Below are 25,567 nucleotides of genomic sequence, written 5' to 3'. Positions count from 1 at the left end.
AACTGGATAAATGTTTTTATAGTTACCAAGTAAGGTAAAGAATTCTGCAAGAGCATGTTTGCTTAGTGGGTAAGGAATCAACTATTCTGTTTATGTTAAGTCTGAGATGACCATGGGTGGGCAACTGAATACAAAAGTCTAGACTTTAGGACAGAACTAAAGACTTGGTGTAGCATCAAGACAAACCAAAGTCTAAAATTCAATATGGAGTAAAGAAAGAGAACATATTTTTCAAACTCAGAACACAGAGTCAGAAAAAAAAAAAAAAATTAGAGATTTATTTAGTTCATTTCCCTGCAGATGGGTGGGAATTAGATCTAAAATTTTCAGAAAAGAAAAATATTACATTAATAATATTAATGACTGCTGGACAACAGCAATCTTCAGTGACTAAGCACAAACTGGTGAGCAGAGGAGTCCAGCGTCCTACCTCAGCCAGGGCCGTCATTTCATTACGGCATTTATCCAGTTGATTCTGCAGTTCATTCTGGCTCTCCACTAGCTGTAAACCATACTGTGCTGCTTTCAGCCGCTCTTGTTCAGTCTCTTTGAGTTTGCGTTGAAGATCTGCTATTACATCTGCCTCCATGATTTTCTTCCTGTCTACTGTAAATAGAAGAAATAAAAGTATCTAAACTTAAACAAAAAACTTCATGTCACTAATAAAAGACACCAGTGTGTTGTGTATAAATGTATACATTCAATATGACTGCCACATGAAAACACAGTATTGAAGATTTTCTCTTTGACTTTTAAATGGTCAAATTTGCCTTCTTGTTATGAGTAAGGTCTGCCTATTTTGTTACCCAATTTGAGAACAAATCAAATAGAGGAAAAAAAAAAAAAGATGAATACAATTTAATTTTGCTTCTAAGGAATACAGTATTAGGAAACTATTCAATTGTTGTGTTGCTAAGATTTCTTAAATGCTAAGGTAGGATGATCTCATAATTGTATCACTATACAGGTAACCAAGTTAAGAGAACAGTAAAAGAAATCAAGAAATTTCATAGTAGCATAACTTCTACTTAAATATAAAAAGGTACCTTTGAATAAGATTGATAAGGTAAGGACTAGCATGTCCACAAGTTTTCACAACAGTGTTAACTTCCTGAACACATTAAATTTGCCACATTAAATGTACTTTATAAAAACAGACTCACTAGCATTTTGCTAGTTATTCATAAGAACACATGCAAAACAGACACCATGTTTACAATAATTAAAGAACAACCTCATTCTAGATTTTCAAGCAAAGACTTAAACATTTAATATAGAGCGCAACCTCACTCATCATTCTTCCCTAACTGGTTCCAGGCTCCTAGGCTAGACTTAACTCAGCTTTGAATTCAAAGAGCAACAAGTCATTTTTAAGGTATTCTCCCATGTCTGCAGTCGATGGAGTCATTCATTCGACAAACGTTTCTTGAATGCCTATGCGCCAAGCTCCATCCCGGGCACTTTAGATACCTCAAGCAGCGGTCAAACGGACCCCGAAAAGGCTCTTCGTTCATAAAACTTACCCTCCAGTAGGAGAAGACAAGCAATAATAATATAATAACTAAATGCTCTAGAAAGTAAAAATGGAAAAAAAATAAAACAGGATAAGTGAGCTTGGAAGAAGTGGCTGTATTCTAACTAGGAAGAAATTAAAAATGTGTTGAATGGGGAGCCCCTCAGGTGACTTCTGAACAAAGCCTTGCAGCGAACCATAGAATTAGCCATTAATTAGCCATTAGGGAAAGCATGACTGAAGCGACTTAGCAGCAGGGAAAGCATGTTCCGGGTAGAGGGGCAGCAGTACAGTGGAAGAAGTCCAAAGAATGAACAAGATAGAATATAGGCCAGAGGATATAACAGAGGAGAATATGGAGATCAGGCCATTGTAAACAAAAACTTTGGCTTCTACTCTGGGTGAAATGGGAAGTCACTGCAAAGTCTGGAGTAAAGAAAGGCTACGTTTAAAAGGATCATTTTGGCTGATATGCTGAATAGTTGGGAGGGAAGCAAGCTGAAAGCAGAAAGATCAGGTGGGATGACCACTCATACCAGAGTGGCTGCCACAGAAGGTGATGAGATTTAACATATATTCTGAAGGCAGAGCCAACATGATTTTCTGACAAATGGAATGTGGGATGTGTGAAAGAGAATTTTAAAAGGCCTCCAAAGCTTCTGGCTGAGCAACTAGTAGAATAGATTTGCCAATAACTGACACATCAAAAACTGTGGGTAGAGATGTTCTGGAAAGAAAATGAGAGGTTTAAGTTTTAAAACATGACATATGTCAAGTAAGTAACAGCTCTAAGAGTAAGAGAAGGGTATAAGCTGGAGGTATAAATTTGGGAGTTATTAGCATAAATTTTTGAGTTCTGTGTTCATCAAAGTACGAGCATAATTAAAGAAAAAAGGACAAAGGATGGAGCCCTGTTATGAGGTGGGAAAGAAGACAGCAAAGGATACTCAAGCACCATCAGTGAGCTAGGCGGAAAAGGAAGAGCATGTGCTGTCTTAGAACTCAATAAACAAACATGTATTAAGGAGGTAGATGATAAACTGCACCAAATGCTAAATGAAATAAGGTGAACACTGAGAACCGGCCACTGGATTTAAATTCACGGAGGTCAACTAGAAGATGACCCCACGAATAGTTTTGATGGGGAGACTGGGGCAAAAGCCTGACTGGAATTAATTGGAGAGAATGGTAGAACAGTAGATAGCAAGCACAGTTTTGATGCAAAGAGCAGATAAACGGGGCAGTAGCTGGAGATGCAGTAGGGTCTCTTTTTTTTAGGATGAAAAACTCTTTAAGAAAAAACAACAGCAAGCTTGTATGACAAAGGAGAGATCAAGCAAAGAAAAACTAATGATATAGAAGACATGGAGTAATGAATGTGTAGGGTCTGATTTCTGGACAGGTACATGAATGTTTCATCTGAATTAAAGGAAAGGCTGGTGCACTGGGAAGACCCAGAGGGATGGGATGGAGAGGGAGGCGGGAGGGGGGATCGGGATGGGGAACACATGTAAATCCATGGCTGATTCATGTCAATGTATGGCAAAAGCCACTACAATATTCTAAAGTAATTAGCCTCCAACTAATAAAAATAAATGGAAAAAAAAATGTATTTATAAAACTGGGAAACAAAATAAAGGAAAGTAAAGTATATGGGTACAGACACTGATAAGTAGGTAGATAACAGTGTTCAGCGTCTGCATGAGCCCCTTCTGATTCAGTTTATCAGTAAATTAGGAAGGAAGGTCTTGAGAATGAAGATGGAGGAGGAAATATAGTGTTTTAGAAGAGGGGGTTAAAAAAAAAAAAAAAAGAATCCTATGTTATCCAGGACTGGCTATCACTGCTCTAAAATGCAAGACCTCTCTAAAGCCTGTGCATGATGGAGCCAGCCATTAATTGTTGAGCTGTTAATAATAATTTGTATTTGCTAAGGATTTACCATTTGCCAGGCAGAAGTGCTTCAAATGCACTATCACATTTAATTCTCTTAATGGACCTGAGCTAAGTACTAGTGTCATCAATATTTACCAGAGAAAATATGGGACTAGCCTCAAGATATCCCAGTTATTAAAGTCCAAGGCAGTCACAAAATTAGCTCTCATTCATTTTAAAGATTTGCTGGAATTCCTCTTATGTGTCAGGTACTGTGCTGTTGCTGAGGACACAATGTGACCCTCAAACCAGACAATATGCCTGCCTTCTTGAATCTTACAGTCTATTACTGGAAAGATGTTGAATAACTGGTAATGTAAAGTTACAAGTGTGGTAAGTGCAAGAGGGAGAGGTGTATGGTGCTATCTGAGCCTATAACTAAGGGCAGCAGTCTTAATCTGGGTGGTGGCGTGTGGCCAGGGTCAGAGGAAATAAGGACAAGAAAGATTTCCCTGAGGAAGTGACTTTTCAACAGGTGTAATGAAAGTCTAAGAGTAACCTATCAATCTGCAGAGAAAGGTAGCCAGGGTTGAATAAAAACTATAGCTAATATGTACCAGATATCGCACTTAATGCTTTGCAAACATTATTACCGCAAACTCTGGAAAATTCTTAAAGAGATGGGAATACCAGACCACCTGACCTGCCTCTTGAGAAATCTGTACACAGGTCAGGAAGCAGCAGTTAGAACTGGACATGGAACAACAGACTGGTTCCAAATAGGGAAAGGGGTATGTCAAGGCTGTACATTATCACCCTGCTTATTTAACTTATATGCAGAGTACATCATGAGAAATGCTGGGCTGGAGAAAGCACAAGCTGGAATCAAGATTGCTGGGAGAAATATCAATAACCTCAGATATGCAGATGACACCACCCTATGGTGGAAAGTGAAGAAGAACTAAAGAGCCTCTTGATGAAAAGGAAAGAGGAGAATGAAAACACTGGCTTAAAACTCAACATTCAGAAAATTAAGATCATGGCATCTGGTCCCATCACTTCCTGGGAAATAGATGGGGAGACAGTGACAGACTTCATTTTTTTTGAGCTCCAAAATCACTGCAGATGGTGACTGCAGCCATGAAATTAAAAGATGATTGCTCATTGGAAGAAAAGTTATGACCAACCTAGACAGCATATTAAAAAGCAGAGACATTGCTTTGCCAACAAAGGTCCATCTAGTCAAAGCTATGGTTTTCCAGTGGTCATGTATGGATGTGAGAGTTGGACTATAAAGAAAGTTGAGCACCAAAGAATTGATGCATTTCAACTGTGGTGTTGGAGACGACCCTTCAGAGTCCCTTGGATAGCAAGAAGATCCAACCAGTCCATCCTAAAGGAAATCAGTCCTGAATATTCACTGGAAGGACTGTTGCTGAGTCTGAAACTCCAATAGTTTGGCCATCTGATTCGAAGAACTGACTCATCTGAAAAGACCCTAATGCTGGGAAAGATTGAAGGCGGGAGGAGAAGATGACAGAGGATGAGAAGGTTGGATGGCATCATCGACTCGATGGACATGAGTTTGAGTAAACTCTGGGAGCTGGCAATGGACAGGGAGGCCTGGCGTGCTGCGGTCCATGGGTTGCAGAGTCGGACATGACTGAGCGACTGAACTGAAATGAAACATTATTTTATTGAATCCTCTCAACAACCCTATGAGATAAAAAGGGTCACCCCTCCCCCCAAACCATGGACTGCAGCATGCCAGCCTGCAGTCAGTACATGGGGTCTCAAAGAGTCAGACACTACTTGGCAACTGAACAACAACCCCCCGCTTCTACATAGGTGCAAACTGAAAGGTTAGGTAACTTGCCCAGGGTTATCAGGTGATAACCTGATAACAGGTGATAACACTGATAACCCAGTGGCTAAGTGAGATGGGAACAGGATTTGGTTCCATAGCCTGGTGCTCCTAACCACTTTTCTGTTCTGCTTCTCAGAACAGAAAAAAGCATGTAGCAGACAGGGAGCTCAGGGGATCAGACTGCTTGAATTGTCACCCCACCTTCAGTACTAACTGGCAGCATCAACTTGGACAATTTCTCCAATGTCTTGTTTCAGTTCAGTTCAGTTGCTCAGTCATGTCCGACTCTTTGCAACCCCATGAATCACAGCATGCCAGGCCTCCCCGTTCATCACCAACTCCTGGAGATTATTCCAACTCACATCCATCAAGTCGGTGATGCCATCCAGCCACCTCATCCTCTGTCGTCCCCTTCTCTTCCTGCCCCCAACCCCTCCCAGCATCAGGGTCTTTTCAAATGAGTTAGCTCTTCGCATCAGGTGGCCAAAGTATTGGAGTTTCAGCTTCAGCATCAGTCCTTCCAATGAACACCCAGGACTGATTTCCTTTAGGATGGACTGGTTGGATCTCCTTGCAGTCCAAGGGACTCTTGAGACAAGAGTCTTCTCCAACACCCACAGTTCAAAAGCATCAATTTATCGGGGCTCAGCTTTCTTCACAGTCCAACTCTCACATCCATACATGACCACTGGAAAAACCATAGCCTTGACTAGACGGACCTTTGTTGGCAAAGTAATGTCTCTGCTTTTTAATATGCTATCTAGGTTGGTCATAACTTTCCTTCCAAGAAGTAAGCGTCTTTTAATTTCATGGCTGCAATCACCATTTGCAGTGATTTTGGAGCTCAAAAAAATAAAGTCAGTCACTGTTTCCCCATCTATTTCCCATGAAGTGATGGGACCGGATGACTTGTTTGCTGCTGCTGCTAAGTCACTTCAGTCGTGTCCGACTCTGTGCGACCCCATAGACAGCAGCCCACCAGGCTCCCCCGTCCCTGGGATTTTCCAGGCAAGAACACTGGAGTGGGTTGCCATTTCCTTCTCCAATGCATGAATGTGAAAAGTGAAACTGAAGTCGCTCAGTCGTGTCAGACTCTTAGAGACCTCATGGACTGCAGCCTACCAGGCTCCTCCGTCCATGGGATTTTCCAGGCAAGAGTACTGGAGTGGGGTGCCATTGCCTTCTCCGAGATACATTGTTTAGTCATCCATAAAACAAGGTCGGTAACAATAGGGTTTTTGTTTAACATTAAACCAGCAATGGGTAAAAAGCAGCTAGAGCGGAGTCCTACACGAAACTTGTCTGAGCAGCGCTGTCCAGTAGAAATACAGTGCGAACAAGACATGTTGATTTTCAATTTTCTAGGTACCACATTTATTTTAAAAAGTAAATGCTGGTGAAATTCACTTTAACAATACGTTATTTAACGCAATATATCCAAAAGATTATCATTTCAACATGTAGTCGTCATATTATCAACGAGAGTGTAGTCTTTCAAATCCAGAGTGTGTTTTACACTTGTAGCCTTTCTCGAATCGGACTGCCACATGTGTCATACAGCCGGCCGTCATACAGCCAGCGCAGATCCACTGTTCGTTATCCCCCAGACCCAGGCAACGGACCCGACTTTCCGTATTTACGCACAATTCCCGGGAGAAGTCGAAGCGGCCCAGCGGAATATGAAGGCCGGCTCGGAACCTGGTCTGTAAGAGCTGAGTTCCGCCGAAGAAGCTGCTCCAGCTAAAAGCTTGGGCGGGGACCTAGGCCCCAGGTATTCCTAGGCCCTGCCCTCCTCTCCCCAGGAGCCCTTCTCTACGCCGCCGCCGCGCTTCCCCCTTCATACGCACCTCCCTCCGGGTCCCTGGCCCCTACCTCTCTCCTCACCCCTTCCCCTGCTGCTGCACCGCTCCGCGCTCAGATTCCCGACGTTAACTCCACGGCGGCAGCGCACAATCACCGGCCCATTCACTCGCCGAGCACTCGGGTAAGCGCCGGTGCTTTTTGAATGCAATTCCCGCGAGAACTCACGTCACGCGATACTTTCCGCCCTAGCAGCGAGTAAAGGGAAACGGCGGAAGGAACGCCCAAGACAGTGCCACGCCCCAGCCACGGCGGGTTTGGCGCAGGCTCAAACTAGGTCTGTGTTTCGTCAGCCTTACTCAGGGTTGGTTTTCTGGATGTTTTTGGGGGTTCTTGGTCTTCGTTTTCCCTAAAGACAGTGCTTTCTGGAGGGATAGCGTCGCTCGAAGGCGAGGCGGCGGGGGAATTCCCTCGTGTGCTGGCTTCACGGCGCGTTGGCCGGGGTGCATTTTGAAGGCTCTCCTCTGTGGTATCTATCTTAGGGTTCCAGAAATTTCAGTGAGTGTGACACTGCCTGAAAGCATTATAGACAGAATGACAGTCTCGTTTATAAGACAGAGTGCCAGTTAATTTTACACAGATCATCACATTTAAGCCCGCCAACAGCCTTATGAGGTGGGTGCGTGCTAAGTCGACTCAGTCGTGTAAGACTCTGCGACTCTATGAACTCTATGAACATCAGGCTCCTCTGTCCATGGGATACTCCAGGCAAGAATACTGGAGTGGGTTGCCGGTGCCCTCCTCCAGGGGATCTTCCCAACCCGGCAACGGAACCTGGTCTCTTCTGTCCTCCTGCATTGGCAGCGGGTTCTTTCTCTCTAGCGCCACCTTGGAAGCCCTATGAGGTTCTACAGAGGAAAACAGAGTCCCAAGAAGAAAGATACCTTAAACAAGTGGTAGAACTAGAATTTGAATTAATACAGCCTGCTGTGGTGCTGGAGAAGACTCCTGAGAGTCCCTTGGGCAGCAAGGAGGTCAAACCAGTCAATCTTAAGGGAAATCAACCTTGAATACTCATTGGAAGGACAGTTACTGAAGCTGAAGCTCCAGTATTTCTTGGTCACCTGAGGTGAACAGCCGACTCATTGGACAAGTCCCTGATGCTAGGAAAGATAGAAGGCAGGAGGATGAGATGGCTGGATGGCATTACCGATGCAATGGGCCTGAACTTGGGCAAACTGCAGGAGGTGGTGAGCAATAGGCGGGCCTGGTGAGCTGCAGTCCTTGGGGTCGCAAACAGACATGACTGGGCGACTGAACAACAAGAAGTCTGCTAAAGTCCAAGCTCTTGCGTGTGTCTTTAAACAATTATTTTATATTTTGTAAACCTGATGCCTATTCATTACTCAAAATTTTAAGCAATCAGAAATAATAATAGCCAACATTTAGTGAGCACTTCTGAATCCATTAGCAACCATAGTACAGATCAAGTTTTGCTTTTGAGCCCATTTTTTTCTTGCTTACTTGAGGACTTGGCCATACGTGCTTTCTTCTTCATCATCAGTTTCTTCCCCCTCTGTTGGATCTTCCCTATCAACAAATAAACATGCTGTAATGACTTCCATCTGAAAAATAATACTAACCTTCCTTAACCTCATTGGGCTTCCCTGGTGCTTCAGTGGTAAATAATCTGTCTGCCAAGTAGGAGACCTGGGTTCAGTCCCTGGGTTGGGAGGATTCCCCTGGAGAATGAGATGACAATCCACTCCAGTATTCTTGCCTGAGAAAGCCCATGGACAGAGGAGCCTGGTGGGCTACAGTCCATGGGGTCGCAAAGAGTCAGACACAACTGAGCCACTAAAGAAGGAACAAGTCAACCTCAGTCAGCTTACCACCTCATTATTTGCTTCCCTTGATAAAAAAAAAAAAAATTCTGGGAAAAAAGGCTATACTCATTATCTTAATTTTCTTATTTTTTATTCTTTCTTTTCCCCACTTTAGGTTTTGGTCTCACCGCTCCAGTGACATGGTTCTTCTCAACATCACCAGTGAGTACTGTCTTGCAAAATCCATTTTTCAGCCCTCACTTAACAATTAACAATTGATAGCTCTCCTTGAGTCTCCTTAGGTGTTGGGATATACCACACCCTCCCTGCTTTTCGCTTTTCAGTTTCCTTTGCAGGCTTCTATTTGTGACTGAGATAGGCCGCACTAAATTAAGGATTGATCTGGGTTCAGAGACTGACAACAGTGATGCCTTCATGTTGCTCACAGTACAGCCTAGCAGATGCATTTGGGGCCTGAATTAGCCAGATACTCCTTCATTTGACATCACCCCCAAGTTCTTGAATAAATGAAACCTGATTTTCGTTTTCATTTGACAAAGATTTTTCAACTCAGGACTCGGGAAGGTACCGTTCTAACTTAGTCCAATCATGACTGGCTGAAATTAGGTAGTCTATAATGTATCTGAACTTCATTTTTCTCCTTAGTTACATGGATACATAGGCCTATCTTTCATTCACGTCTCTTTCAAATTTAATATTTTAGAAATATTTTAAACTTTTATTTATTACTTTGTATTGGAATATCATTGCTTTACAGTGTTGTGTTAGTCTTTGCTGTATAAAAACATAAATTAGCTACATGTATACATATACTCCCTCATTCTTGAAACTCCCTCCCACACCCTCTGGGTCATCACTGAACACCAAGTTAAGCTTCCTGTGCTATACAGCAGCTATCTATTTTACACATGGTAGTGTATATATCTCAATTCTACTCTCCCAATTCATCCCTGTGTCCACATGTCCCTTAGTGACCACAATGTGTTAGGCAAAATGCAAGGAATTTAGAGATACGGCAATTGCCACTCGACTCTGGAAGATTCTCACAATGTAGTGGGGGATTAAATAAAAACAAATTTCAATAACCATCGGGCTATGTATGAATGTCATGTCAATGGTATATACCCTACAGTAAAGACATGTGAAGGGAGAGGTCAGTTTTGTTATGGTGTCCCTTTAATGTTTCACTGTGCAGGTGGCATTTGAGTAGGGCCTTGAAAAACGGCCAAGCTGAGTGAGGAGAAAAACAGTCTAGGGAGGTAGACAGCATTAGTAAAATCATCGACGCTACCTATATCAAAATTAAAGTCAGTTTTTGGGAGCTGTCTGGATAGGGTGCTGCCTATACCACCACTGGACACTAGATGTCACAAGTGAAATGAATTCTAGATTCTCCTGGCCTGGATAATTAAGATTCAGGGTTCCAGATGCAGATCTGCCTAGCCAGGTGAGGTCCACGTACCATGTGCTAAATGCCAAGGGTCAGGAAAAAAAAAATGCTTTTGTCACTTTTTAGTTTAGGTAGTAAGAGATGGGATTTTTGCCTCCTCATGCAGAAAGTGTGAGGAGGCATGCATCAAGCATAGCAAGGGAATTTAGATGCTGGAAGTCAGTTCCTAATATTGCTATAATATTACTTCTTATAATACTACTAATATTTCTAATTGTATAATTCCTAACATTATAGCTATTCAAAACTGGGAAAGACTGCTGTAGTGAACTGGCCATCCTTCCTTAACTATGACTGTTTAGTGGAAAAGAGACAGCTGGTTATCAAAAATGGTATAGAAGGGAGTTACATTGCACTGAAAGCTGTGTGTATTTTGACATGAACTTACTGAATGATCATGTTTGTTTTGGTACCCCAGGTGAATACTCTCTGCCCTCAAGGAACTTAGTGTTTAGTGGAAGGGGCATTTACCAAACAATAAACCAATATTCAGAGTACAACTTAAGATTTTCTTGTTCCTTCATATTATTAAGCTTTGGCCTAAGAACTGGGGGCCAAAGAAGAACAAGCCCACGACCCTAAGACACAGAGTTTTGCAAATAAGAACTGGATTAATATACAAAGTTCCATGACTCATAGGATGGACCAGAAGATGAAGTTTTGGAAGTTACACTTAAGGTTGTGGTCATTAACACATGGAGAATGTCTTAAGTCAAGAAAGAGGTTTAGAGAGAGCAAAGAGAGCTGTGTGCAGGACTTTGGTCATTGTCCTAATCTATGGAACAGGAGGAGAATAAGGATCCAGCAAAAGAAACAGAAGAGCCATCCGAAAAGAGATCAGGAAATTGAATTGTCACAGATGTCTTATGATGATTTGATATCAAAGTGAATAATTGTACTGGGTGGTGGGTTTGACAGTTTAGTGTTAATACTGACCGTGGCAGCCTAGTCTGCAGTCTCTGTTGACTCTGCTTTGTATAGCACCAGCTTCAACTCTTCATGAGCCCTACTGCTACATTCCTTTCCCCACAAATAGGTGTAGTCCTCACTCAGAGCAAAGATGCCTCATCCCAATATTGTGGATATTTATTAGTTGAATTTTTAGCATCAGTTCCCTCTTCCTTGTCCTGCCCAAAGCATTCTGATTATAGTTTGGGTAAGTCATCTTTCTCTCTATTTTCAGCCATGTGGACTGTTTAAAATTGATCCTGTCCTTCAACTCTTGGGTCCCTCTGGGTATAATTGGTTCAGGGATATACATGTGACTAAATCCAAGTGGGTGAAATAAGACGAGGTATTCACTGGGACTGTTGGCAAAAATTGGATTTTGTTAACCCCTTCTGTACTTAGACTTTGTAGCCTAGAGCTGCCAAGTGCCATCTTAGGTCCATGAAGCTTAAGTTGACTTGAAATGGAATCGAAAACAGAGCTGTCAGAGAGCCGAAAAAAGCTGCCTGGGTCCTACATCAAGCTTCTCTTGAAGCTAGAGATATCCTTGAACTGTTTAGTTTTTGCTCATATAGCTTCAATCTGAGTTTTCTTTTACTTGCAATATAATAATTGTTTACCAATACACTCAGTAATACTTATATCTGAGACTTCCCTGGCAGTCTAGTGGTTAATAATCTGTATTTCCACTGCAGGGAGCACTGGTTTAATCCCTGGTCAGGGGGCTGAGATCCCGCATGCTGTGCAGTATGGCCAAAACAATAAAATAAAATAATACTTATGTCCAAACTTGAATGGACTAGTCAACTTCAACCTGTCAACTTCTCATTCTACATTTAGGAGTTTATGAGACTAAAATTGAAAATTACTAACTTCTAAGGATAGAATCTAGTGTTGGCTCCTCTGAGAAAAATATCTTAGTTGAACCAAAAGGAAGGTTTATCCTAAATGAAGGGCCTAGTCTAGAGTAAAGGAAAATAAGGATCCAAACAGCTTGTAAGTAATCCCTTTCCTGGCACCACTTCACATTATCATTACATCCCAGTTAAGCTTACTTCTTCAGATGATTTTAACACCTAAGCCAGTTAGAATTAAGATGCAGTTACGGTTTTTACTTTCCAAGAATAGTACTCACTCTAGTTAGTTCAGGGTATATCTGCATATTAAAAAAAAATCTAGCGTCCTGATTTTTTACAACTATTTATAGAACTGTAGTTTCTACTTATGGCTTTCTATCTTCCAGTGTCTGTCACATGTTCCTTTTATTTTATGACATACCTCAGCCAGTTGGAACCCTTTATCCAGCACTGTGAACCAAATCTACATTGCTGAATAAAACATATTCACTAGCTATGATATGTATTACTCACTATACTGCTAGCCCAAATTTATTTGGCCTGACTCAAAATGGGATGGTTTAAATACTGTTCTTTCTCTGAGGGCCTGAAACTGTCACACTACTTTTCTGCATGGAAAGAAGTGGTGGTTGCCTTGATGTTGCAATGCTCAATTTAATGAATTTTATTCCTTGGGGACAACTTGGGAATGCACACAAAATACATTGAATTCACCTGTTCAGTGAATTCACTGTGAGCCACCTCATGCCAATTGCCACTAGGTGACAGTCTTTGAAAATATTTTGTCCTACAGGCCTTTCTGTTACAGAAATTAGATTTTGTCTATAGATATAGTTATTGGACTGCAAGGAGATCCAACCAGTCCATCCTAAAGGAGATCAGTCCTGGATGTTTATTGGAAGGGCTGATGCTGAAGCTGAAACTCCAATACTTTGGCCACCTCATGCAAAGAGTTGACTCATTGGAAAAGACCCTGATGCTGGGAGGGATTGGGGGCAGGAAGAGAAGGGGACGACAGAGGATGAGATGGCTGGGTGGCATCACTGACTCGATGGACATGAGTTTGGGTAAACTCCAGGAGTTGGTGATGGACACGGAGGCCTGGCATGCTGTGATTCACGGGGTTGCAAAGAGACACAACTGAGCAACTGAACTGAACTGAACTGATGGCTATTATGCTAGTTTCAGCCAGAAGATTAGCCAAATGCACATATTTATTATAACCTGTACGCTTAGTCTTTTGAGGTCATAGTTACTCCCCATCATTCTCCTACCTAGTTTACTCTATATTGTAGACTGAATGGTGTCTCTTACAAATTCACATGTTGAAACCCTAACCTAAGCACGGCTATGTTTAGAGATACGGCATTTAGGAGGTGATTATGATTAATTGAGGTCCTAAGGATGAGACCCTAATCCCGTAGAATTGGTGGCCTCTTATGAGAAGAGTTGGAGAAAGAGAGGTGTCTCCTTTCTTTGCAGCAAAGCATAAACGAGCATCAGCTGTAAACTGAGAGTGAGAGAAGCATCGGAAGACTAGGGAGAGAGCCCTCACCAGGAATGAGTGGGCCAGCACCTTAAGCTTGGACTTTCCAGCCTCCAGAACAGAGAGAAGTAAATTCTCTGTTGTTTAGGTGCTTCATTATTGCAGCCCAAGCAGACTAAGATAAACACCATTTCATCTTTTTCACTAGAGAAGCCATGTGACTAATGGTTAAGAGTACAATACATGTTCTGCAGTTAGCATCTGGGTTCAGTTGCAGGCTCTGTTACTTCCTCTGATTGCCTTAAAAAACTGCTTAGCCTCTCTGGGCCTCAGTTTCCTATAAAATGGGGTAATTAAAGTGTCTAATTCAGTCATTTGTTGTACAGTTTAAGTGATCTAATACTTTTTAACCTTTAACATAAAGTCAGTAAATAGTAGCTGTTATTATTAACAGCATTAGCTCAAATGCCACTCCCTCTGTTCTGAATCTTTATCCTTAGGCATGTCCTCTATGTACAGTTTATAGCACCCTGTGCCTATCCTTTGAAACAATTATAGTAGTTTGGGGTAATTTACATCTGCTTCCCTCACTAAAAGGTAAGTTTGCTCAGAATGGAAATCGCCAATATATGTTTCGCTCCCTATGATTTCTCCCAGCAAGTGCTTGAGACGTGCTTGTTGCTAAAGTCATGTTTGATGAATGCAATTCATTCATTTAAATGGGGGAATCTATAAACTCTTCTTTGAGGGATCGAAGTCAAATAACTTATTTAAAAATTACTGTTCTTAATCCTAAATGAAAAGTGCTAAAAATGTATGAATCAGTTTACATGAAACAGATTACATGTCACAGAGACAGTACACTGAATAAATAGGATACTTGATACCCTCTGAACTTTTTATTGTTGCATTTGCCTATGATGATGTGTGTCCCTCCCTTGAACTAATATTTCTTCATTCAGAATTTATGTGATTTCTGTAATTCAGGCATTTTAAATTGTACTAGGGAACTTGACATATAAAATAACCCTATTGGAGTGGCCTGTAAAGCAAAGACTCCTTGGCTAAAGTAAATGTTCACTTTTGTGTAAATAGAGACTCTCATGTGTTGTTTCCTTAAAGGAGAAGCTATTCTCGACAAACTTAAAAGTTTTAAAGCTCATGTTTCTCTAATATTTTATTATGTCCCAGACAGGTTTATCCATTTCCTGCAAAATGTGTCTGGCACCTGCTGTCCTATTGCCTTTCCCTAATAGAAAATATTACAAGGAGTGTATGTTTCCAGTAACCTTTATAGTTCTTTGGTTATGTAAGAAGACTCAAAAGCACAGTAACAAGAAATGCTAATTATGTGTATTTAAAAGATAATTTTCTGTTTTCAAAGTTCTCTCAAAATATGAGTCATGATAAAGTGGTTTTCAGGCGCTATGTACCTTATGTAGATAGGGAAAGCTCCCTTTCTTTCTATTGCAGTGATAAAACCTTAGGCAGCTCTGATATTAGATGTGATCCTTGCTTTGCGTTAATCATTGTTTTACCAGTTACTTGCCTCTCCATTATCAGGCAGGATACTCAGACTCTTGCTTTATCACAAATGAACCCTATCCACTCCCCATGATGCGCTGTGTGCTGGCAGTATTCAGCTACTTTTGATAAATTGGTCAGTCTTGTAAAATACTTCCCTAAGCTCGAGTTCTGGAACTCGTCAGGTGTCCTCTCTGACAGTCCTGTCTTCCCTTGGCTCTCAGATTACCCCTCCAGCAGGGTTAAGGCCCATATCCTCCCATAAACCGTGCTTCTTTGGAATTCAGATCTATTGGCGTTTGGCACTAAAAAGCAATGTTCTTGCACTTTCTGTCAGATCAGGGCTGAATAATCTCTTGGGGGTGAGTAACCTTTTAAATGTTGGAAGACTAACAGTTTCAGGGATCAGTGTGAGCTTAGCAATTTGTAAGGAAGATCAGAGAAATACATGTCCCTTTTCTTGAATATAGCAAAATCCAGATTATTTTTTCCTTTTTGCAAATCAGTCTGGAGGTTGGCATCACACTCTCCCCGACCCCATGCCAATCCATCAGTCTGTGCATAGAGCAAACCTTTACAGACAGAGGTATGGCTTCTGAATTACACTGGCACTTAATCAGTATTATTGCATATGACTGAAGGCAGGGAGTTATGAAAGTGTCTTGGGTTACAGTCCTCCTCCCACCTATAAAACTCCTGGCAAAAGAATTAATAGGCATCCTATAAACAGGCAGAGTTAAGCTCTTAGAAACAGCATATTATCCATAGGGTTTAAATTTCTCAGCCAACATGGAAAAACTAGGTTGAAAAAGTAGCATCTAATTTATTCTTAAATATAGTTGGAAGGTATGATTTCATTTCTGCTCCCACAAAAGTAATTAGTGCTGCTTCCATCCTAATCAGTTCAGTTCAGTCACTCAGTCGTGTCCGACTCTTTGCGACCCCATGAATCGCAGCCTCCCTGTCCATCACCAACTCCCAGAGCTTACTCAAACTCATGTCCATCGAGTCGGTGATGCCATCCAGCCATCTCATTCTCTGTCGTCCCCTTCTCCTCCTGCCCCCAATCCCTCCCAGCATTAGGGTCTTTTCCAGTGAGTCAACACTTCGCGTGAGGTGGCCAAAGTGTTGGGAGCTTCAGCTTCAACATCAGTCCTTCCAATGAACACCCAGGACTGATCTCCTTTAGGATGGACTGGTTGGATCTCCTTGCAGTCCAAGGGACTCTCAACAGTCTTCTCCAACACCACAGTTCAAAAGCATCAATTCTTCGGCGCTCAGCTTTCTTCACAGTCCAACTCTCACATCCATACATGACTACTGGGAAAACCATAGCTTTGACTAGATGGACCTTTGTTGGCAAAGTAATGTCTCTGCTTTTTAATACGCTATCTAGGTTGATCATAACTTTCCTTCCAAGGAGTAAGCATCTTTTAATTTCATGGCTGCAGTCACCATCTGCAGTGATTTTGGAGCCCAAAAAAATAAAGTCTGACACTGTTTCCACTGTCTCCCCATCTATTTCCCATGAAGTGATGGGACCAGATGCCATGATCTTAGTTTTCTGAATGTTAAGCTTTAAGCCAACTTTTTCACTCTCCTCTTTCACTTTCATCAAGAGGCTTTTTAGTTCCTCTTCACTTTCTTCCATAAGGGTGGTGTCATCTGCATATCTGAGGTTATTGATATTTCTCCCGGCAATCTTGATTCCAGCTTGTGCTTCTTCTAGCCCAGCATTTCTCATGATGTACTCTGCATATAAGTTAAATAAGCAGGGTGACAATATACGCCTTGACGTACTCCTTTTCCTGTTTGGAACCAGTCTGTTGTTCCTAATAAATAGAGGTATTTAAGTTTCAAAGAGTGCCCCCCAAACTTTATTGTACATGTAAACACCTGAGAAGCTTTTATAACACCTGGTGCCTAGTCTATACCCAGCACTAATTGAATTGGAATGCCTGGGGGTGTCTGTCAGGCATCAGTGATTTTTAAAGATCCCCAGGGAGAAGGCAATATATGGTAAAGTTTGGGACCCTGAGTTTAAACAGTCACACTCCCTACCTGCTCTTCAGCTTTTCTCCCTTGCTTCTTTATTTCAATAGTTCTCAATCTGACTGCTCATTAGAATTAGGAGGCATCTTAAAATATTCCATCCTGATCCATTTGGTCTAGGGCTGGGTGTAAGCATCAGAAATGCTTTGCTGTTCCCCAGCTGACTCTAATGTACAGCCATGGTGAAAAAATCACTGGGCTAGCCATAAGGTGGGTCCTTTAGCTTTTTTCTTGCAGTAAGAACTTTATGCATATTAAAATTCCTATCCACTTGCTTTGTTGAATGAATTTTTTTCTTCAGTTCACCAGGCTCTAAAGTTCCAACCATTTTCCTAAAGCCATTGGTAGTAGATTACCTGATGAAATACAGGACAGCCAGTTAAATTTTATTTCAGTTAAACAATAAATGCTGTCTTCTGAAATTTAAGTTTAACTAGTATCCTGTATTGACTACATCTACCAGCGCTAAGTGGTGGGAGAGCATGGCTCATTCTTAGAAAAATTAGCAGCTGAATTTGGGGAAAGTCCCATCCTTTGAATCTTCAAGGTTTATGGCCTTTTAGTTCTTATCCTTTCTAGCTGCAGAAGTGGTAGATGAAAGACATGAATGATTTGGGAATTAAAAACTACTTAAGATCTCCCAGTGAGCCAGGAAGACCCACATTTTCCTTTTACTTAGAGTGTCATTGGCTGACCAGCAGGTGAGGAGTATAGGAGAGGCTGGGTGTCATGTGCAAGAAGATAGAGCATAGAAAGAGGTGAAGATTTGAATATATGCTTTAGTTGCAGGAACCCTGCTTCTGTACTCTCAAAAGGATTGCCATTTTGAGCTTTTTCTATGACTTTCAAGTACTTCAGACTTGCTTTTTCTTTTCTTTTTTTCATGTTATTTCTTTTTAATCTATCTGAATATTAGATATTTGACTGGAGTTGAGATAGTTTCCAGGTGAAACTGTTCTCATAGCATACTGTGTCTGAGCTAATGGAAGGTTCAGGAGTCCCTGGAAATTTTGTAAGAACCCTCTAATCTCAAGAGGCTTCCAAAGCAGTCTGGATGCCTTTCAGCTTCATCCTCTGGGACTGTTCACCACTAGCTGATTCGTGAAATTTCCTTCCTCCTCACCATCCCCAAATAGGCCTTGAACTGTAAATAAAAGTCATAGGTGGGTGCATTTCTTGACCAATAGAAGGCTCTATACAAAGAGAAAAGGAGTGAGATTTCACAAGAATTCCAAGAAAGCAGATATTATAATGACTTTACCAAATTTGAGTCTGACATTTTGATGAACAACTCTCGAGCACCCCTCATGATATCCTCCATGGAAGAGATAGGCCGACAGGTAGTATGTCAAATCCCCCTTTGCTGGTCCAAGTTTACTAATGGAAGGAAGTGAAACAGGTGAAGCACATTAACTTTTAACCTGTTAACAATGATCTTTTTCACTAAGCATTAGATGTTTAAAAGGGAAATGCACACTGGCAGAAAGGAGACAAGACAAAGGGTGATAGGAAGGGGCTGAAAGCTGCATCATGGAACATATTTGCAAGCCAGCTGGGTCCACTTTGTGCAGATGTTTTTATAGGAACAAGAGGGAGGGGCAAGTGTTCTGATGTTAAGCACATCAGCAAAGCAACAGACTATTTCTCTGCATAAGGCCCCTTTCTCCTGGCTCAAGAGAGGGGAGGGGGTGGGGCTCAGAGGCTTTGGAATAATTTTATTTTTCAAACTGAATTCAAATAAATGACATACATTGATGGTAAGACTTTTTTCCAAGTTCATTTAAAAGAGATTAAAAATCATCTTAGGACTCTGAAAACCAAAGAACTGTATGTTTATCCACCTGTGAGTAAAGCAATCTAGTCATCATCAGCTATTTTATTCATAGTTAAGAAAACATGTAGCTGTTTGGAGAAAATACTTCCAAAATGGATCTCCTTGGTGGAGAGGAGAACTTCTTTAAGCTTTAAGGCAGTGTAAATAGATGAAACTCTCTTCCACAGATTGTTGGCTTGGCCTTCCACTTTTTGCCTGACTGCTTCTGTAGCATGTCTATGCAGCGTACATTCCAGAATATGCAGGGAATCAGATTTTTTTATACAGGTTGGAAGTTTGCAAATTGGTGGCCCACAGTTTTACTGTTTGACCCACGTAGTGCAGGGGAGAAAACAAAAAGCAAATTTGGGCCAAAATTAGAAACTTGGAATTTTACATGCACACACAAATCTGGGTTGCCAGCTTCTCTTGAAAAATCAAAAGGTTTAACTATGCTATGCTCACATTCCTCCTGCCAGTAATCTGGTAGACCTTTGTCTTTTTCTGGACACACTTTTTCCAATTCGCTACAGCCCCTGTCACTCTATCATTGGGTTTATTCATTCAGTGAAACGAGACAGATATAAGGAGACATTTATATTATCTGTTTATATGGTCCCTATATGCATTTGAGTTTGCAGTCCATGGTATAAGGCAAGACTAGATTATGTTGTTGCTCCAGTGTCTTCCAAGCTTCTTCTGTGGACTTTCTGTTTTATACAAATGGAGTTCTTAATATCGTTATAGGTTATCTGATACTTTGCTTGAGGAAAGAACTTGACTATGCTACTGCAGTTCTAAAAGATGTTTCTGCCTTATTTCAGTTTAGTCTTAGGGCACAAATGAATTTGAGACTAAAGAGTAACTCAAGTTGATTTTCTTTATTTGGCAGTGTTTTCATTGATGGAGAATTAAAGTGGTCATCTGGATGAACTCATCTATAAGTAGAAAGCAGAAATTAGTAATTTGATTATCAGAGGTGGTTGCCTGTACAGGTCAAATCTAGCAAACAAATGCTCAACTGTTGATGTTAATCACCTATTAATATCAAAAAACCTTAACACAAGAAAGGACTTTAGGGATTAAAATTTGATCTCTTCATTTCACAGATGAAAAAACGGAATTTCAGAGAGGTTAAGCAATCTTTTCTTTTTTGCTGGGAGAAGGAGCCTCTGTTTATTGTCCAGAGTCTTGAATAACCCCTTCCCCCTCCCCTCTATCTGGTGCATCTGAAACTAACATCTATCAACATGTGATCCTCAGAGTGTGGGTGGGAATGAAGAGGTACACTTCTTTGGGTCCTGTGCACCTCTTTCTTGCTTTTCCATTTAGCTAAGGCCTTGCTGGAGTTCTTGATGAGACGAATCTGCTGTAAGCCTTTTTCTCAAAGAGCGCCTTTGGTGCACTGGGTGCTCACCTTCCTATATATAAGAAAGAAGAATAAGGTGATCTTTTACATCATCATTACAGAATCTCAGCTGGGCAATTAGAGGAAATTAAGTATTCCCAAGTAGAGTTATCACAGGTTTGGCTTAAAGCAACCTATTCTTAATTACACTACAGGTTAGTATCCAAGCTGAGACCTAAACCCATTTCTTTTGACTTTAACCAAGGCCTATGTTATTTATATTATCCTTGGTGGTGTTTTAGTCACTAAGTCATGTCCGACTCTTGTGACCCCATGGATTGAAGCCTGCCAGGCTCCTCTGTCCATGGGATTCCCCAGGCAAGAATACTGGAGTGGGTTGCCATTTCCTTCTCCAGGGGATCGTCCTGACCCAGGGATCAAACCCAAGTTTCCTGTATTGTGGGCAGCTTCTTTAGCTACTGAGCCACCAGGGAATCCCTATATTATCCTTATTGCTTCTAAAATTATATAGATAGTTTCGGGTTTATTTCTTAGCTTTCATTGTTGCTTATTGTTTATTGCAATAGCATTATTTACAACAAAAATTGTATTAACGTTGCCATAACTATGTTTATAATTATCAGAATCATGTATAATGAAACTGTAACTCATTTCATAGATACATTTTTTAAAAATGTGAAGATGACCCTTAGTAATGAAAAATTTATAATTCATATTTTAATTAAAAGGCTTCTGAACCACAGGAAATGTTACCAGTAGTTGTCTTGCATGACTTTAGATGGCTTCTCCCACTTCTTTCCTTTTCTTGTCTGTGTTCTGAATTTTCCATGAGTCTATATTACTTTTATAATTGCTAGAATTTTTAAACAGTTTTATATATATATATATATGTATGTATGTATAAAAAGGCAAATCCACTGTGATAAAGACATGAAGCATTTATGTGAAATTAGAATGTTCTCACACCTCATTCATTCCTAAGAATGGAATGTAAAGACCATTTCCTGTGACTTAAATATGCACACAAAGAAAAAGGATTTGACACTTTCCCACAGTGAAAGAAAAATGTCTGGTGACTGTGATTGTAAGGGACATGCGCTGAGGGCTGAGACCTAGGATGCATTCCGGGCTGAATAACACCAATGTTAAAATTAAAAATCCAGCAGTTCCAGCTTCCTCAGTGATGATCCCCTCACAGTATCTAACTAGTCGACTTAGGCCAATCTTCTGGGATGAACTTTTATTTTCTTAGAAATTCTGAAAGGTGAGAAGAATTCAAATTTTGATTTACCTTTGTCTAGTGTTGGGGAGCTTAAAGAAAGGGAAGCACCCGACCACTCTCCCCAAGGCTGCTGCAACAGCTGCGCAGGGGAAGAGTTTTCTTGGATGGAGAGAGAAAATACTTCTTTATAAATAATCTGCTTTTACTACTCCTGTTTCTGGGAAACTTGATCCACACAATGCACCTATGAGTGTTTGAGGTCAAGTTCCAACTGTTTTTATTAAATATTTGACTATTTTATGTGTTTGTAATTGAGTTTGAGATACACGTAATTAAGGAGCCTGGTGTAAGGAGCTTGCCCCTCTGTCTTTCTTCTCTGTCCCACTCTCTATTTTGAAAACATTAAGTGTTTAAATATGGCTCACTCTGCTTTCTCGTATTCCTTAATCTCAGTATTTCAATTTCCTTAGAAGGTGAAGCATCAGAGAACATTGCATAGTGCAGTGCTGATCAGTCCTCAGTCCTTTGACATCCTCTCTGCAAAGCTGGGGTGCTTGAGGGAATACAGTGGACAAGTAGAGCCAGTGTTTTGTGTCTGTGAGTCAGGCACTATTTTACTTACTTTCCCTTCATTCCGTTTTGGAAGGGACTCTACGCAGTGCAGTATTCTGGCCTGGAGAATTCCACAGACTGTATAGTCCATGGGGTCGCAAAGAGTCGCACATGACTGAGCGACCCTCACTCACTCACAAGCCTGTTTACAAAAGGATATTTTAGGATCTCAGAGAAACAAGTTAAATTGAAATCAATAAAATATTGCATCAGAGGACACAAACAGATGGAGAAACATACCGTGTTCATGGATTGGAAGAATCAATATTGTCAAAATGGCTATTCTACCCAAAGCAATCTATAGATTCAATGCAGTCCCTATCAAGCTACCAACGGTATTTTTCACAGAACTAGACCAAAGAATTTCACAATTTGTATGGAAATACAAAAAACCTCGAATAGCCAAAGTAATCTTGAGAAAGAAGAATGGAACTGGAGGAATCAACCTGCCTGACTTCAGACTCTACTACAAAGCCACAGTCATCAAGACAGTGTGGTACTGGCACAAAGACAGAAATATAGACCAATGGAACAGAATAGAAAGCCCAGAGATAAATCCACGAACCTATGGACACCTTATCTTTGACAAAGGAGGCAAGGATATACAATGGAAAAAAGACAACCTCTTTAACAAGTGGTGCTGGGAAAACTGGTCAACCACTTGTAAAAGAATGAAACTAGAACACTTTCTAACACCATACACAAAAATAAACTCAAAATGGATTAAAGATCTAAATGTAAGACCAGAAACTATAAAACTCCTAGAGGAGAACATAGGCAAAACACTCTCCGACATAAATCACAGCAAGATCCTCTATGACCCACCTCCCAGAATATTGGAAATAAAAGCAAAACTAAACAAATGGGATCTAATGAAACTTAAAAGCTTTTGCACTACAAAGGAAACTATAAGTAAGGTGAAAAGACAGCCCTCAGACTGGGAGAAAATAATAGCAAATGAAGAAACAGACAAAGGATTAATCTCAAAAATATACAAGCAACTCCTGCAGCTCAATTCCAGAAAAATAAATGACCCAATCAAAAAATGGGCCAGAGAACTAAACAGACATTTCTCCAAAGAAGACATACAGATGGCTAACAAACACATGAAAAGGTGCTCAACATCACTCATTATTAGAGAAATGCAAATCAAAACCACAATGAGGTACCATTACACGCCAGTCAGGATGGCTGCTATCCAAAAGTCTACAAGCAATAAATGCTGGAGAGGGTGTGGAGAAAAGGGAACCCTCTTACACTGTTGGTGGGAATGCAAACTAGTACAGCCATTATGGAAAACAGTGTGGAGATTTCTTAAAAAACTGGAAATAGAACTGCCATATGACCCAGCAATCCCACTTCTGGGCATACACACTGAGGAAACCAGATCTGAAAGAGACACGTGCACCCCAATGTTCATCGCAGCACTGTTTATAATAGCCAGGACATGGAAGCAACCTAGATGCCCATCAGCAGATGAATGGATAAGGAAGCTGTGGTACATATACACCATGGAATATTACTCAGCCGTCAAAAAGAATTCATTTGAATCAGTTCTAATGAGATGGATGAAACTGGAGCCCATTATACAGAGTGAAGTAAGCCAGAAAGATAAAGAACATTACAGCATACTAACACATATATATGGAATTTAGAAAGATGGTAACGATAACCCTATATGCAAAACGGAAAAAGAGACACAGAAATACAGAACAGACTTTTGAACTCTGTGGGAGAAGGTGAGGGTGGGATGTTTCAAAAGAACAGCATGTATACTATCTATGGTGAAACAGATCACCAGCCCAGGTGGGATGCATGAGACAAGTGCTCGGGCCTGGTGCACTGGGAAGACCCAGAGGAATCGGGTGGAGAGGGAGGTGGGAGGGGAGATCGGGATGGGGAATAAGTGTAAATCTATGGCTGATTCATATCAATGTATGACAAAACCCACTGAAATGTTGTGAAGTAATTAGCATCCAACTAATAAAAAAATTAAAAAAAAAAAATATTGCATCAACTTTTTGTATCCACAGTTAACTCTTAGAGGGACTGCTCCCTTTTAAAACGTTTGCTATGTTTCTAGATAAGTCATGACCGCTTTTAACTTCTAATCAGCATGAACTAATGAGCACGAAATACACACACACACACCCTCCCTCTCCTTAATCTGCATCTATAAACATTCCTGTTACAGTTGGGATGTGGCACTCCTGCTGCTGATGGAGCTGGAAGATCCTTTCAGACAAGGCCTAGTGATACTTCAATACTTCACATGGCCTAGGTATGAAATCCCTCCTGCTGTTTGTCACTAAGTATTTTGGTAAATTATACTTTCTCACTTCCTCTGAGTCAGGAGTAATAAGCCATGCCTTCAGACTGAGTAGCTGAGGCTCTAACTCAAAAAAAGGGGAGTGCTTAGAAGTGACAAAGAGCACCTCTGTTTAGAAGGGAGAGTAATTGAAAACTCCCAGCCAGCTCCCTGTGCTTCTTCTCAGGTCATTCCTGGAAACAAACGTTCATAGTCAACATCCCTCCTCACTCATGAGTCTTTTTGCTTCTCACCCTGAAATGGTACAGGTGTAAACTAAAGGACATTTCCAGTTGAGGAAGTTGGTGAGGAAAATTCCAAAGCGGAACTTGATTTTACCAGAAGTTGTGGCTTCTTTTGAAAATGACTTTACAAATGGTTGTCAGTTTAAAATGCTAGTTGGTGAACGAGTGAAATTGTCCTCTTTATAGTTTAAAGCACTTAGGGTACATTATATTTCTTAGTAGAAGAGTTGGAAAACCCAGTGGAAAATTGGTTGTGCAGTTTAGTCATATCCCTGGTAGAGTGTGGCATATTAATTGTCAATACAAGGTACATAAATTTGGGAGAAAAAAACTTGGACAGGCAATGGACTGAAAGATTATGACCAGGGAACCACCCAGCTCCCAAAGTCCCAGCCTGCCGCTGTGGAATGGGTAAGTCCTGCCAATGGAGAAAGACAAACTTTGATTCTGATCTCAGCTTTACCTCTTTTTTTTTTCAATTATTTTTGTTAGTTGGAGGCTAATTACTTCACAACATTGCAGTGGGTTTTGTCGTACATTGACATGAATCAGCCATGGAGTTACATGTATTCCCCATCCTGATCCCCCCTCCCACCTCCCTCTCCACCCGATTCCTCTGGGTCTTCCCGATGCACCAGGCCAGGCAGTGGTCTAAGAGTGGAGTCTTTGGAGCCACACTTTTTGAATCTATATTCTACTTTGTCTACTTATTCTGTGACCCTGGGCAACCCTTTGGTGTTTCTCATCTCAGAATGGAGATTATAATACCACCTGGTGCA

The 25,567-nt window shown here is 41.0% G+C and overlaps 1 protein-coding gene across 5 annotated transcripts in view; it reads right to left on the bottom strand.

The window, feature by feature from the left end:
* The window catches only part of SPDL1 (spindle apparatus coiled-coil protein 1), a 31,173-nt gene extending 23,905 nt beyond the window's left edge, over positions 1–7,268 (bottom strand). For 2 of the 5 annotated variants that reach the window (XM_043887736.1, XM_043887733.1), the window contains exons 1-2: positions 7,128–7,268; positions 431–606 (exon numbers count right to left, since the gene is read on the bottom strand). In XM_043887736.1, the coding sequence (XP_043743671.1) occupies positions 431–589 (159 nt within the window). In that variant the 5' untranslated portion in view covers positions 590–606; positions 7,128–7,268. The remainder of the gene's footprint in view (positions 1–430; positions 607–7,127) is intronic. The other 3 variants (XM_043887737.1, XM_043887734.1, XM_043887735.1) reach the window with 2 other exon arrangements.
* Positions 7,269–25,567: the final 18,299 nt, after the last annotated feature.

Source organism: Cervus elaphus, chromosome 25 (genome assembly GCF_910594005.1).
Source record: "Cervus elaphus chromosome 25, mCerEla1.1, whole genome shotgun sequence".
Lineage (NCBI taxonomy): Eukaryota > Metazoa > Chordata > Mammalia > Artiodactyla > Cervidae > Cervus > Cervus elaphus.
This window is presented reverse-complemented; position numbering and strand designations above follow the sequence as displayed.